Source organism: Oncorhynchus kisutch, linkage group LG8 (genome assembly GCF_002021735.2).
Source record: "Oncorhynchus kisutch isolate 150728-3 linkage group LG8, Okis_V2, whole genome shotgun sequence".
In the NCBI taxonomy this organism is placed as follows: Eukaryota; Metazoa; Chordata; class Actinopteri; order Salmoniformes; family Salmonidae; genus Oncorhynchus; species Oncorhynchus kisutch.
The window spans coordinates 28,133,058-28,149,543 of NC_034181.2; the positions used below are offsets into that span (position 1 = coordinate 28,133,058).

General features: G+C 42.6%; 1 protein-coding gene across 6 annotated transcripts in view; it reads right to left on the reverse strand.

Annotated features, from left to right (window-relative positions):
* The window catches only part of LOC109895935 (inositol polyphosphate 5-phosphatase K), a 43,108-nt gene that overhangs the window by 20,066 nt on the left and 6,556 nt on the right, over window positions 1-16,486 (reverse strand). For 3 of the 6 annotated variants that reach the window (XM_020490047.2, XM_020490049.2, XM_020490050.1), the window contains 4 exons: window positions 15,878-15,953; window positions 4,316-4,871; window positions 3,463-3,570; window positions 3,059-3,167 (listed from right to left, as the gene is read on the reverse strand). In XM_020490047.2, coding sequence (XP_020345636.1) covers window positions 3,059-3,167; window positions 3,463-3,570; window positions 4,316-4,871; window positions 15,878-15,953 — 849 coding nt within the window. Of the gene's footprint in view, window positions 1-3,058; window positions 3,168-3,462; window positions 3,571-4,315; window positions 4,872-12,639; window positions 13,227-15,877; window positions 15,954-16,486 lie in introns of those variants that run through there. The other 3 variants (XM_020490048.2, XM_020490052.1, XM_020490051.2) reach the window with 2 other exon arrangements.

The following is a 16,486-nucleotide window of genomic DNA, read 5'->3' on the forward strand; positions in this document are numbered from 1 at the left end:
TATATTTGACCTCTCAGCTTCCCTATCAAATCTAAAAATCTCAAATAGAAAACCGAAGAAAATGAACAACAATGACAAATGGTTTGATGAAGAATGCAAAAATCTAAGAAAGAAATTGAGAAACCTGTCCAACCAAAAACATAGAGACCCGGAAAACCTGAGTCTACGCCTTCACTATGGTGAATCACTAAAACAATGCAGAAATACACTACGGAAAAAAAAGGAACAGCATGTCAGAAATCAGCTCAATGTAATTGAAGAATCCATAGACTCTAACCACTTCTGGGAAAATTGGAAAACACTAAACAAACAACAACACAAAGAATTATCTATCCAAAATGGAGATGTATGGGTAAACCACTTCTCCAATCTTTTTGGCTCTATAACAAAGAATAAAGAGCAAAAACATATACATGATCAAATACAGATCTTAGAATCAACTATTAAAGACTACCAGAACCCACTGGATTCTCCAATTACATTGAATGAGTTACAGGACAAAATAAAAACCCTCCAACCCAAAAAGGCCTGTGGTGTTGATGGTATCCTCAATGAAATGATCAAATATACAGACAACAAATTGCAATTGGCTATACTAAAACTCTTTAACATCATCCTTATCTCTGGCATCTTCCCCAATATTTGGAACCAAGGACTGATCACCCCAATCCACAAAAGTGGAGACAAATTTGACCCCAATAACTACCGTGGAATATGCGTCAACAGTAACCTTGGGAAAATCCTCTGCATTATCATTAACAGCAGACTCGTACACTTCCTCAATGAAAACAATGTACTGAGCAAATGTCAAATTGGCTTTTTACCAAATTACCGTACAACAGACCATGTATTCACCCTGCACACCCTAATTGACCACCAAACAAACCAAAAAAAACAAAGGCAAAGTCTTCTCATGCTTTGTTGATTTCAAAAAAGCCTTCGACTCAATTTGGCATGAGGGTCTGCAATACAAACTGATGGAAAGTGGTGTTGGGGGTAAAACATACGACATTATAAAATCCATGTACACAAACAACAAGTGTGCGGTTCAAATTGGCAAAAAACACACACATTTCTTCACACAGGGTCGTGGGGTTAGACAGGGATGCAGCTTAAGCCCCACCCTCTTCAACATATATATCAACGAATTGGCGCGGGCACTAGAAAAGTCTGCAGCACCCGGCCTCACCCTACTAGAATCCGAAGTCAAATGTCTGCTGTTTGCTGATGATCTGGTGCTTCTGTCACCAACCAAGGAGGGCCTACAGCAGCACCTAGATCTTATGCACAGATTCTGTCAGACCTGGGCCCTGACAGTAAATCTCAGTAAGACCAAAATAATGGTGTTCCAAAAAAGGTCCTGTCACCAGGACCACAAATACAAATTCCATCTAGACACTGTTGCCCTAGAGCACACAAAAAACTATACATACCTTGGCCTAAACATCAGCGCCACAGGTAACTTCCACAAAGCTGTGAACGATTTGAGAGATAAGGCAAGAAGGGCATTCTATGCCTTCAAAAGGAACATAAATTTCAACATACCAATTAGGATTTGGCAAAAAATACTTGAATCAGTCATAGAGCCCATTGCCCTTTATGGTTGTGAGGTCTGGGGTCCGCTCACCAACCAAGACTTCACAAAATGGGACAAACACCAAATTGAGACTCTGCACGCAGAATTCTGCAAAAATATCCTCCCTGTACAACGTAGAACACCAAATAATGCATGCAGAGCAGAATTAGGCCGATACCCACTAATTATCAAAATCCAGAAAAGAGCCGTTAAATTCTATAACCACCTAAAGGAAGCGATTCCCAAACCTTCCACAACAAAGCCATCACCTACAGAGAGATGAACCTGGAGAAGAGTCCCCTAAGCAAGCTGGTCCTGGGGCTCTGTTCACAAACACACCCTACAGAGCCCCAGGACAGCAGCACAATTAGACCCAACCAAATCATGAGAAAACAAAAAGAGAATTACTTGACACAAGTTAATTCTTGACACAGAGAATTAACAAAAAAACAGAGCAAACTAGAATGCTATTTGGCCCTACACAGAGAGTACACAGCGGCAGAATACCTGAACACTGTGACTGACCCAAAATTAAGGAAAGCTTTGACTATGTACAGACTCAGTGAGCATAGCCTTGCTATTGAGAAAGGCCGCCGTAGGCAGACATGGCTCTCAAGAGAAGACAGGCTATGTGCTCACTGCCCACAAAATGAGGTGGAAACTGAGCTGCACTTCCTAACCTCCTGCCCAATGTATGACCATATTAGAGAGACATATTTCCCTCAGATTACACAGATCCACAAAGAATTCAAAAACAAATCCAATTTTGAAAAACTCCCATATCTACTGGGTGAAATTCCACAGTGTGCCATCACAGCAGCAAGATTTGTGACCTGTTGCCACGAGAAAAGGGCAACCAGTGAAGAACACACACCATTGTAAATACAACCCATATCTATGCTTATTTATTTTATCTTGTGTCCTTTACCATTTGTACATTGTTAAAACACTGTATATATATATAATATGACATTTGCAATGTCTTTATTGTTTTGAAACTTCTGTATGTGTGATGTTTACTGTTCATTTTTATTGTTTATTTCACTTTATATATTCACTTGATATATTATCTACCTCACTTGCTTTGGCAATGTTAACACATGTTTCCCATGCCAATAAAGGCCTTGAATTGAATTGAATTGAGAGAGAAAGAGAGAGAGAGAGACAGAGAGAGAGAGAGAGACAGAGAGATAGAAAGAGAGACAGAGAGAGAGAGAGAGACAGAGAGAGACAGAGAGAGAGAGTAATGAGCCCATCCGCTCCACTATGCCCTCACATATTATACACATCACATTGACTGGCAGAGATATGATCAGAGAGAACAGCAGAGTCTAGAGACTGGCTCTCACTGCACTTACATTTCAAAACAGTTTTCACAAATGTACATAACATGAGCTCTATTTGTTTGCTCTGCATTATTTCTCTTTTTGTGTGTGCACCAGTGTGTGGGTGTCTCTGTGTCAGTGTCAACCCTTTACTGACCAGTATGTATCCGAAGGGGCTGAGTCTCTCCATGCAGGCGTCACTCCATTGGTCTGTGAAGAGAACGTCTTTCAGCCTTTTGTTGATCATTGAGTTGACTTCCTGTAGCCTGAGAGAGCAGCAGTAACACACAGTCAAAAGAGAGGGGAGGAGGAAGAGAGAGAGAGAAAGAGAGAGAGCGAGAGAGTGGGAAAGGACTGTAACAAGGAAATGGATGGACAATAAAACATATGTAGGGGGAAATAAAAAGACAGCTAAATAGATGGATCAATGTTGTTTAACAGTAAAGCTAACCACTCAACCTAGGGGACAGTCTATGGAAGGAGGATAGATATAAGGGACAAGAGAGATCTTCTGGAATACTTGGCGATGAGAAGATGGTTGGCTGACTGGGAAAAGCTCACCCAATTATATACATGTCTGTGTTTCCATCTCCAATGTGCAACCCCAGCAGAGCAGTGATGTCATCTGGCGGCATGGCACCACCCACATTCCATGTGACTAGGTGCACCCTATCAGAGAGAAGGAACCCAGAATCTCACAATCACATACAGTATACAATTAATAGAAGCTTGGTTCAATCCGTAACGAAATAATTGGGCAACAGATTCTTAATGATCCGCAGACCATTTAATTACAAAGAATTTGTCAGGACATGGGAGGGCACATCCTTACTCTGTTGCCATGTAATGATAAGTCTATATCTGATACACTTCGATTGATTCTCTGAGTATGCGCTCTCTCCATTAGCTTAATTAGCGTCATATATTAGAGAGGTTATCAGAGAGCTCTGACAAAGCCTTGGGGACACTGGGTATGTGTTGTGAGTGTAGATAATAACACAGAGTGGGAAGTGGAAATATCTCAAACTGCTGACTGTTACAGCTTCTCAATTTGGGAGTTCCAGTGGCAAAGACACATTGTCTTGAGTTGAGCTTGAGCTAAGAGAGGAAAAGACCTTTAGAAGTAGTCACAAAACATTTTCCTCCGGCTGTACTCTGGTAGATGTGGTTTAACAGTTTCCTGCCACTGTGATAAAAGGAAATGACTCCCCAGTAAAAGTTTAGTTGGTCACATGCCACTTCAACCTGCACTATGGTGCTTGGGGCCATATATTGACAAATTATTGTGTCCCCACCACAGCACTGAAGGTTTGAAGCATGCTCTTAAAAGGTGTTTCCTGTTCATGTTCGAAACAACTGTTATGCTGTAGTGAAAGCTGGATCTAATAGAAAACGCACAGAGCCAGGAGCTCACCTGAAGTCTTCCACCACCTGAGACTGTGTGTCCGCGGTGCCCACCACAGAGAAGGCCCTCTGGGCATGAGGGTTGAGATGGGGAGGTATAGGCCTGGAGGACGGTGGCTGGGGAACTGAGGCTGCCCTCATTGAGATGGGGCTCCTGGCCCCTGGGGGGTGGCCTGGGACTTTAGGGCCAGCCTTCAGAGTGGTTTCAGTGGCCCCCCCATGCCCCCCATGGGGCATGGCTGCTTCAGGCTGCAGGGGCTTAGGATGGCTGGCCCCAGCTGGAGCATCATGAGTGGTGGATCGGTCCTGGTTGGCCTCTGGAGGGTCAGGATTTGGATCACAGACGTCCACAGAGCCCTCTATTCTGGGGGTCCTCTGAGGCCGTCGAGGCCGCACTGGGACTGACAGTTGAGGAGCAGGAGCAGAGGCAGAAGGGATGGAGGCTGGGGCTTCTGTGCCTGGAACTACTGCTGGAGTGGGGGTTAAAACCTCTGCTAGTCCAGATGGGTTCTCAGGCTGTGGCTGGCTTTGGCTCTGATTGTCTGGATCCATCTCCCACAAACTCACTGAAAAACAATAGCAGGAGAAAATCGTGATCACCATATTCCATCAGAGTGTCCCAGGCAGTATAGACAGATGTTTAGATGTTTAGCAATGGAAGACCAACGTTCTACATGTCTGGTGATGGTGGGGAGGGTTATTTATTATGTGCTCTCATTGACGCATCCGTTGATGTGATTGAGCAGTTCACATTCCCCGGGTGCTCTGGCAGCATAATGACAGCCCCGAGTTTCTGGGTGGTTGCACTCTCGTGTGTGACTGAGAGCATCTGAAACAGGTAATTAAGTTATCCAGGAGGAGAGAGAGAGCAAGAGAGAGAAAGAAAGCGAGAGAGAGAGAGAAGAGTGAAGGTGTTTAGAGAAAGCAAAGTACCGAGGGGAATTAGAGGAGGTGTGTGGGGAGGAGAGGGAGAGTTGCAGCAGGTGTGGAGCAGAGGAGGTGGAGACAGGAGAGGAAGAAAGAGAGAGAGAGAGAGAGAGAGAGAGAGAGAGAGAGAGAGAGAGAGAGAGAGAGAGAGAGAGAGAGAGAGAGAGAGAGAGAGAGAGAGAGAGAGAGAGAGAAAGGAAGAAAGAAAGGAAGAAAGAGAGAGAGAAGAGAGAGAGAAAGGAAGAAAGAGAGAGAGAGAGAGAGAGAGAGAGAGAGAGAGAGAGAGAGAGAGAGAGAGGAAGAAAGAGAGAGAGAGAGAGAAAGAGAGAGTAAAGGAAGGAAGAAAGAGAGAGAGAGAGGACAGAGAGAGAGAGAGAGAGCGTAAAGGAGGGGGCAACAGTTCATACTCATATTTATGCCTTCCTACACTTTACACCTCTCACAGCTCTTGGACCAACTCAGAAATAGAGTGAGGAGAACACGCCGGTGTACCGCTTATCTCAGCAGCTCTCTTTGTACAGGAGCCACCTCGCCTGCCATTCCTCCGGTAACCACGGAGACGCAGAGTAAGTTCATATCAGCTCAGAACATCTGCTAGAGCGACGGAAACCGCTGTAGGGTCTACAGCAATACAACCTGATAGAATGGTAATGACAACAGAGAGAAAGGGGAGAGAAAGGGAGAAAGAGAGAGAGAGAGAAAGGGAGAGATAGAGACGGAAAGAGAACCCTAGAGGGCACTTGTAGTAGAGGTTTTCACAGGTCCAACAGACCCAAAATTCTGAGATCTGGGTCCTAAATTCTTACTTTTGTCTTGGATCTGGATCGGGTCTGATATAATTGCCACGGGTCTCGGGTATGTGCAATCAAAATTGATTTACCGACTAGACCCGATTGGACCTGTTAATTTAATGTGTGAGGTAATGAGAACTATGCAAATTTGTTTTCTGGGTCAGCCAATTGCAAATAAATAAAACGTACTGTATAGCTTATGCCCACCTGAAACTGGTTCCGGCCACTCACCTCACGTGCGCCTGCTGCTGAGGAGGGCGAGCGAGAGCGAGTGAAAGGAGGCTTGGCCTAGGCTACTGTTGATTGCGAAGATGGAGGCCTTTTTCATTGAAGTAAAACAAAAGTTAGTGAAGAAAGTGTATAGTGAAAAGAAGTCAACAAGGGGAATTTCCTCTGTGGGTGGACAAATATGAGAAGAACGTTGGCGTGGCCAAATGGACTCGCTATTTAGGTTTGATGCAATTTTCAAACTTTTATTTATTTTCGTATTTATTATAATTTGTTTTATCATTATTATTGTATATCATTATTATTAAGTTTTATGCTCCGCATTTAGTTTAAGATAGGTTAAAAGTAGGCCTGTTGTAAAAAAAAGTCTATTGCTGTCATTTGTTGGGTAGGCCTACGGTAGGAACTCGCCTTTGTTGGCAATTGCTGCAATACAAGCCTGTTCAAAACTTTCAAACTTTCGTGAACGTTTAAACCGGTTCAGTTTAAATATGTGTTTTGTTTTATTCCGTTGAGCCATTTTCTATGGTCAAATGAAGTTCCAACTATAATGTTATGTTTGCCGCAATATAATAGAATTACCGGTAGGCCTATAAATAATGACTTGACTGACTTTTGGTATTACTCTAATAAAGTTAAGAAACTTTTGGGAAGGTTTGGTGTGGTGTAGCTATTATTAGGTTTCGCTACTGCAGGCCTATGAAGGCAGTGCACACTGGCACTCCAACTCCCTCTGACAATTGAGGAAGAATGTTTCAGGCCTACCAGAATTACTCCTTTAATCTAACAATATAATGCTTATCTTTATTAAAAACATTTGGATAGAAAATTCACGAATTAGCCCCCTTCTGTACGCCTATCTGTATAATAGGAACATGGCGCCGGCATTTCTCTATATTTCGCTCGGTCTCGAAGGAGATGCCTAAGCATTATATTTATAAAATATCTAAATATACTGTAGAGTGGAGACGCCTAAGCATTATATTTATAAAATATCTAAATATACTGTAGAGTGGAGATGCCATAGCCTATCTGCATGTAGTGCCCTGATGCATTTAGTGCTCAAATCTGAATGATTGCTTTAGAAAAGTTTAAAAAACAATAAAACACCAGGCTATAAACCTTTGAATATGCTACACATTGAAACACAACAAATCATTTTTAGTGATTTGTTATAGGCAATTTTTAAAGACTAATATCACTTGTTTATTGATGGCACTGGCAGTGCCCAGTCTGAGGTTTCTTTCTATCTTTCTATCTGAACAGGTCTTCGGGTCCATTGTCCCCAGCTACATTCGGAACGGGTGTCCTTTAAAAAAAAAATATGATGCATATCGGGTCGTGTGGGAAAGCCACAAATCCTTTTCAGAACGGGTCCAGGTTTTTGGAACCATGAAGACCTCTAACGTGTAGTATGATGCAGCCTCTGGCCTGTGAGTGACCATGGGGCTGGGAGACATGACTCAGGGCCAGTCTGGGCCCCCTTCCCATTTCCATCACTCAGCCACAGGGGTCAGGAGACAGAGACATGAGGAGAGATGCCTGGCTGGAGGAGAGACGCCATCTCTCTGACTGTCCGAGGAGAAAAAAGGAGGGCACCTCTTGACTCCCAAGACCATTGGGCATCTATCCAACACGACATTCACTCACCCTCTATAAGGTCTATCTGAAAGTACAGACACCATACCGTTATCTATATCACAGAGCAAATGGCAGTTCAGTGTAATAGTAAGATAAGTCCAGATCTTAACTGCAGGCAAATGATCAAAAACAAGACAGGAAAACAAGAAGGGATGGTGTGAAAACAAAGCGGCTAGATCTTTATCATCCTCTAATATTTACAAGTCTCTTAAACCAAAAACATACAAAAATTCTTATCTGGTCTCACAATAAGTCACATGACATTCTGGAGCCAGAGTCGTTACCTCTAGAAGAGAGCAGATATGAGAGCTACAGCTCCTTGAAGGTCAATCCAATTCACGTGACATGTCCCGCTGAGCTGTACATTCATGGTAACATGGTGGTGTTTATGTGGACCAATAGCCTGGTCCCTGGACACATGTCTATAGTCCATATATGGTGTTTTTGTAGAGGAATTGAGGAGGAGGGTGGCTGGTGATACGGCACACGTGGGAGAGGGTGGGTACAAAACGAGCAGCGCTGACTGGGTATGAGAGTCAGGCAGGCTAGACTATATCATCCTATGTCTCTCAACCATACACAGTAGCCTATATCATGTTTGTTCCTTTCCTATTTGTACACATTGTCTCTCTCTGGTTTTATGTCATTCTCCATGACATAATCCCCTTCACTTCCACTCCTTATCTCCTTTTTCTCTCCATCGTCTCCTTAGCCTTTCCCGCCATTGTTCGTCTCCGTCTCACACACACTGTTCCTCTCTCATTTATTCTCCTATATTTTGCCTCTTCCCTGTAATTTTCTATTCACTCTAACTCTGCCTGTCTATCTAATTCTACACCTAAAATGATGGCTACGCTCACTCTCTGCCTCTCTATCTCTCTACACTCTGAGGTGACACTGGTGCTGTGCACTTGCATTGTGCCTCTCAGCCAACCGCCTCACAGTCGCTATCTGTGACGTCAACGTGTCACAGTCCCGATGGCCGCTGTCACATACAGCTAGAGATAACTACAGTATCAGCAGCCAATGGAGTGATGGGGGGGATGAGGTCTGGACAGAATTACTGGATAACTAGAAAGGGAGGATAGAGGAGGTAGTAGGACTGATAGTGAGCAATACAAAAAGCAGGAAAATATTATAATAAGATCATTATTTAGGAAAAAGGAAACACACTGACTGACTAACAACTGCTAGTGTAAGGGAAAGGAGAGTGCACACTATATTATGAGCAGGACAAGGTTAGCTATCTACTGTAGCTACATGTCTTCCCTGAGAACTACACATGGGCCTGAATAGACGGACTACACTGACTGACAGCAACCACTTCTCATTGCTGAATGTCATGATGTTTACATGCACCCCCCTGAGAGAGCAAGAGGGACAGCAGGAGCAAAAGAGAGGCGGTCCTTACACCAAACACACAAGAATACATACAGCTCTAAAAAGTAGAAACAGAAGTATATAGGCTGTAGAAAAATAGCAAAAACAAATGGCACCTACAATACCAGTCATAACCAAAGCTTCATGCTCAGATACAGGATTGAAATAATGCAATACTATATTTCATTTAATGCAATACTGTATTTCATTCTATTCAAGGTTATTTAATATTTCCTATATGCGTTCTGATGTAGCCTATCATAACATAAACCAAAACAATATAGTTGATATCCTGAACAGTGGTGGTCTTCTCTGCAGATTTTCATTAAAGTCAATGACTCTGGCAGCATTGTTAAGACTGATCACATTCAGCCCACATCTTCCATGTTAATGGTTTAAATTACAGCTGAAGAGCGTGCTGATTTGCTCTGCCGCGCTCCAGGGCCATATGTCCCTCCTCACAGGGATGCAAATTATGTCCTGCTGCTGCCACAATTGTAGACAGACCTCTATAAGGTCCTAGAGCAACTGGGACCCAGAAGAACCCCCCCCCCACTTTCCTTATGATGTTAGCAGTGAAGGACAATTCACGTCTGGGTAATAGGATTTGGTGACTATCTCTCTGCAGAGGCACCATGTCTGAGCCAGTAACCTGACGGAATCCAACAAATTGTACAGAAAGTAACAACATAGAAAAAAAGGGCTCCAGTCATTAAGGAGAATCAGTAGAGGCAGAACACAAGGCGGCTGTGCTTGGATGACTGGAACATTAGACAGGCCCCGTGGATCTGGACGATTTAAAGGCTTATGCAATCTCAAAGCAAAGTCAATTAAATACCCAAGTGTTCCGTCCTGCCCGCTGCTATCTTTTTAATGAGAAATGTGAAATCCCTTCAAAAGACCTTGCCAGAGGATGCGACAACACAACATGCTTTTGGGTTTGTGTGAGTGGATGAGTGCGAAGAGGGGTGACTTCATAATCTCGCCACTGACTGAACTGTGGGACCAACAGCCTACAATTTAACCGGTGGGCCTGTGGTTACAGGAGCATGATTGCATGGGTGTACAATATTTTGGGTTATATATATATATTTTTTAAACATTATTTATTATTCTACCCCTTTTTCTCCCCAATTTCGTGGTATCCAATTGGTAGTTACAGTCATGTTCCATCGCTGCAACTCCCGCTCGAGAGAAGCGAAGGTCGAGAGCACAGACAAGCTGCACTGCTTCTTGACACAATACCCACTTAAACCAGAAGCCAGCCACACCAATGTGTCAGAGGAAGCACCGTACACCTGGCGACCGCCACAGCAGTCGTTGGTGCGCAATGGGACAGGAACTTCCCTGCCGGCCAAACGCTCCCCTGACTCCAGACGACGCTGGGCCAATTGTGGGCCGCCCCATGGGTCTCCCGGTCACAGCCTGCTGCGACAGAGCCTGGACTCGAACCAGGATCTCTAGTGGCACAGCCTTTAGGCCTTAGACCACTGTCCCACTGTACCACTGTACCACTCAGGAGATCCTTTGGGTTCTGTTTTAACAGAAATTAGGACACACTCAAATAATGAATCTTTCTCTTTAGGCAAACGAAAAAAAAATACTCTTTGCCTAAGTCGCTATCTTCTGAGGGTTGTTCAGTCTGTGAGCTGCAGAATGAGACCATGAGAGGCCTGTAGGATTGAGAGCTATTGGCAGGAGCTTCAGGGACCCAGCCAAGGAGTCGAACAGGCTGATGATAAGAGACACTAGGGGTGTAAACGTCTGAGAGCAATAAGATCCAGTACAATAACCATATTCATGGTATAGAAATGCAAATAGATTATTGGAATTGCAGATGCCTTTCTGAAGTTATGATATATATATAGAAAATGATGCTCTTATAACAACACATGTATCAATGACATATACATGGGTTATTACCACTTCAAAATATAGTGAATGTATCCATTTTTTAGCATCAAAACTAACCTTATGTCTGCAGGAAACCACATCAATCTGTTGTCAATACTTATTTTTGTATCCATCTAATGTGAAACATTTCTGTGAGTTCACCAGTTTATCATGCCAGAGGGCATAGGCCAAACTAATAGAATTGCAATAACCAGGGTTTGCAATGTGTTTTTCTGTCAGAGAGGAAAAATGTCCAAATAAAATCTATAGTTGAAATGACCCTATAGACCAAACTGAATTAAAAAAAGCCATTCTGAGATGAGGTCATATCTTCAGTCTTATGTGCTTTAGCATATCACAGATATCTTGGCAAGTTAACTTGTGTATACAACATCCATTGGTACTAATGTTTTAAATTAAGTGACTGACTGAAGAGATGTAAATGTGTAAATGGATTTATTCAGGAATCCAATCACCCAATGACTGAATGAAGCCAGTCGCTTGTGTGGCCTAATTCTGCTCCTATTTCAAGGCCATTCTGAGAGAAAAAAGGTTGGTTTAATTTGGTGTCTCAGTCTCAGATCTTATCTCAGAGCATGTGTGTGTGTGTGTGTGTTAAAGAGATAATGATAGAGAGAGGGCATCTGTGTGTCTTCATCATTGAATGTGTGTGACAACATGATCGTAAATAATGACCAGAATATGGGTTTAGTGCCTATTTCAATCAAAAGAGTTACGCCATGTTAATTAGTACAAATGTATACAAACACTGATGCATGGGGGAACACCAGTCTAGTTGCACAAATTAGTTTTCCACTCGAAATAACAATGCCCTAGGAGGTTTTCATTATGATACAATCACTCTGCAAACTACTTACTGGCTTTTCATCTACCCACATGTGTTCAGTGGTTATATTCCTGTATCTGAACCCCAACCTCTATCTTCCCTTCCTGAAACTGTAACTCAATCAGAGCAAAATGTAACATGATAGAGAAGCAGAGTATGGATGGATGCCATGCTTTCATACAGTGGCATATGGGTAAATACAATGAGAGCACTATAATACATACAATTCATATTAGCATATCATGATTTGTACCAACAACCCATGGTGCTTTGCACTGCATTTCTGAGTAAGACAACTCAAACTGATAATCAGCTGATGTACGAAGGGCTTTATAAATACATTTGATTTGATAATGTAAACATGAACACTGACAGGGTTTGTTCAGATTGCATGTCACCACCAAGTGGGCAAGCTTTTGTTTTGACTGCTTGTTGTGATCATGTTTATTCAATGTAATAACTCTGTGACAATCAAAGGACACCAGATTAAATACATAAAATCCTCAGAAATTATGATCAGGATTCGATTCGGTGTTGCGCTCAGGTCGCCTACATTGGCAGCGTCATGCAACGACATGTCTTTACAATAAGTACAGTAGTTAATATGTTATTACATAACTACATCACCTGTTCAGTAAAGATTAGAGATGAAATGTTGTCAGACGCCGAATGAAGACTTGGTTAGTTGAGTATATTCTGATGACTGTTCGGCGCCTACCTCTCCTGAGGATGAATAGTTCTGGGCTATTATTGTGTTTAAGGCTTGTCAGAGGATGAGGTTTAAATAGCTTTTCCCTGTTACGATACTTTTATAATATCAGACCTGCCTGTTCTTCAAATATAACTATCGGCATCCAAGCGCGTTCCACACTGGCGATGTCAGAGTGGAGGACAGGTACGCTGCCAAGTGAAGTGCTTCGAGCTTTCAGGTTCACCGGAGGAAGATACATTTCATAAACAAACGAGGCGTACATTCATATTCACCCGTTGCGCTTATTAGCTTCTGAATGATAAAACAACCTTTTCACGGCGAATGCAAATGCTGCGTCGATTAAACCGATGTGGCTTGGACTGTTTGGTAGCCTATGCCCTTCAAATTGTGAACACTCATTCGTCCGGTTCTGTACGCGAACGTCCACTCTATGAATACACAACGTTTTTTTGAGTTAAGCTTCGATCACACTGTCAGTGTCAGCGAGCAGACAGCCTACAGTAGACTATATATATTGGAGCTTTACCGCCGCACAGTGGTTAGATTTGTGGACTGGCCATTTACAGAAATGGAACTGTGAAGGTTGCTCAATGTCGCGCAATTTGGTGAGGTGGAACGTGCATTTTTGCGCGGCTTTCCAATCTTTCATGAACATTAACAGTAGAATAAATGTGCCTCAATACTTCGTATTGACCATTTATTAAAAGCAGTCCTATCCGTGCCATGGGTGCCCTAGCTATGCTATACCCGCACAGGCACCTGTACCTAAGGCTACCTACCTAATGGAAAGCAGTGTTTCATCGTGCGGTGCCACCCCCTAGTGTACATGGGCCGTAAGCTATAGGCGCCCAATACACCTGCATCCCTTCACCGACTCCAGGGGAGCGCGCCCCTCCACATTTAAACGTTATATTGTTACTTCAGTAGTCATCCTAGGTTTTTACTGTCTGATGTGGCCTATTATTTATCAATGGTCCACTACTTGTGTTGCTAAGGGTTTCTCAGTTAGGCTACCAGAGGCAGTATCCTAGTCACATTCATTAAAAGGTTTACCCACTATCTGTATGTACAGTGGGGCAAAAAAGTATTTAGTCAGCCACCAATTGTGCAAGTTCTCCCACTTAAAAAGATGAGAGAGGCCTGTAATTTTCATCATAGGTACACTTCAACTATGACAGACAAAATGAGAAAAAAAATCCAGAAAATCACATTGTAGGATTTTTCATGAATTTATTTGCAAATTATGGTGGAAAATAAGTATTTGGTCACCTACAAACAAGCAAGATTTCTGGCTCTCACAGACCTGTAACTTATTCTTTAAGAGGCTCCTCTGTCCTCCACTCGTTACCTGTATTAATGGCACCTGTTTGAACTTGTTATCAGTATAAAAGCCACCTGTCCACAACCTCAAACAGTCACACTCCAAACTCCACTATGGCCAAGACCAAAGAGCTGTCAAAGGACAACAGAAACAAAATTGTAGACCTGCACCAGGCTGGGAAGACTGAATCTGCAATAGGTAAGCAGCTTAGTTTGAAGAAATCAACTGTGGGAGCAATTGGTCATATGGTCAGATGAAACCAAAATATAACTTTTTGGTAAAAACTCAACCCGTCGTGTTTGGAGGACAAAGAATGCTTAGTTGCATCCAAAGAACACCATACCTACTGTGAAGCATGGTGAGGTTGTGGTAGATGACAAAGAATGGGTAGAGCTCATGTCGGAACTTGGTTTATGATAAAATAACTTGTATGTCCTAAGCCACATGGACAAAATGTGGCTTGCCTTAGATACAATTGTGTGTCTCAATCACATGTTGAAAATGCTAAAGAGTAAAATGCAATTGTATATAAGGGGCTGAGAGTCAGAAGCAAAATGTGATCAAATCTACAGACAGAGCTACTGCACTGCAACCTAGCCAATTGGGACTACTTATTACGGCTTTACTGGGTAAGTGAGATCGGTTATTACTGAACCAATTCTGAACTAAAATCTACTTGGTAAACCTGTGATTGTAATACCTCACAAAGTAGACCCTGACACAGTCTCCACTGAGCGGAATAGCGAGTACTGAACAAGTATTGTTTCAATCTCAGTTCAAGAATTTTGGATTCGGGAATTGTTGGTAATACTACTCACTATAGTATAAGCGATAGGGTTCCTACAAAGAGACATAGTTGATACCTAAATTCAGAAAGACCTCTGACCAAGCCGGCTTATACGCTCTACTCTACCGACCTGGTAAATATACTTGCACGTAGACACGTTATAAACTGATATAGGGTTAAGTTAGGAATTTATTGTTACTGGATAAAAAGTGTATGTGAATTGCTGTGTTGATGCTTGATGATTGAATACAAATAAATGTGCATTTGGACGCTTAATTGTTAAGCGATATGCTAAACTATAACTAAGACTCGTTGAGTACAGTTATTACAAAGGGGTTAATTTATAATAGTCTACTACAGAGGAAGGAGAGGGACGCCCTGGTCGAACCAGACCAGCTATACATATAAGTTACCAAAGGTAGAGAATCTAGAGGCAACTTGAGTACTTATACCTGGAAACAGTTCTTATTACTTATCCAAGTCTCACCTAAACCGGACAACGAGCGGACAAGGAATCGGATCAAAAGCAACTGGGGTAGGTTCGGCTATACCCCCGTTACCTGACAGACCAGGTAAAACAAAACTCAAGACCCTCAAGTGACCAACCACCGGAGTGTCGACCCCCAACCGTGACAAATCTCATATAATTGTATGTACTTGACAAACATCCTCCTTGGGTAGCTGGCTCATTCTGAAGCTGTGATTGACAGCACCAAAGTTACCTAAGCAACATCCCAGGGTTCTTGTAGCCCATTTTGGACCTACTGTATGACCTCCTGAATGACAGTGTAAAACTTCAAATGATAGTGAAATTCCCCCACTGATTGTTGTGGATGGGAATGGGTCTGGGTCAGTTCCACATAGTACTTGTTTGTTTGCAATAGTGTCTGCAGTTAACAAGGATCTTGTGATGAAAATATAATGTGTTGACCTCAGTGGAGGCTGTTGAGGGGAGGCCTGCTCATAATAATGGCTAGAACGGAGCAGATGGAATGGCATTAAATCGATGGAAACCATGTGATTGATGTATTTGAGATCATTCCACCTTTTCCGCTCCAGCTGTTACCACGAGCCCGTCTTCCCCAATTAATGTGCCACCAATCTCCTGTGGTTGTCCTTTCCTAAAATTAGAACAAACACAGTTTCAGTGAACCAATCTCGCTCTCAACCACAGCATGCGACAATAACACCATCTTATGACAACATAGAGCCCAACACTAAGAGCCCAACACTGGCATGACTGCCATTGCAAAAGGAAAAGCTCAGCAACAATGCTAAAATGTTGGAACCAATCATCAGAGCATATGAGGAGAGTTTAGTGGTTAGGTGCGGCGCTCCATGTCTTTTCCTGCTGCTCCACTAAAACCACTCCGCAATCACAGGAAAAAAACTGCTGCTCCAAATTCGCTCCATTCATTAAAATCTCAATTTAACCGACACCCATCTATTTTTGTGACTTCATGGACGTACCAATTGGTTTTTAAGTACTCAAACCAAACCATACGGATTTGTATAAAAATGATTTTAATTAACATGAAAAAAGTGAATGTAAGAAGCAAACATAATTTCAAATAGGCTAGGGTACTACGGGGTAACTAGCCACCCCCTAAGAACAATGTCTAATTGCTGACACAAAAAAGCAACGCTTGGAAAA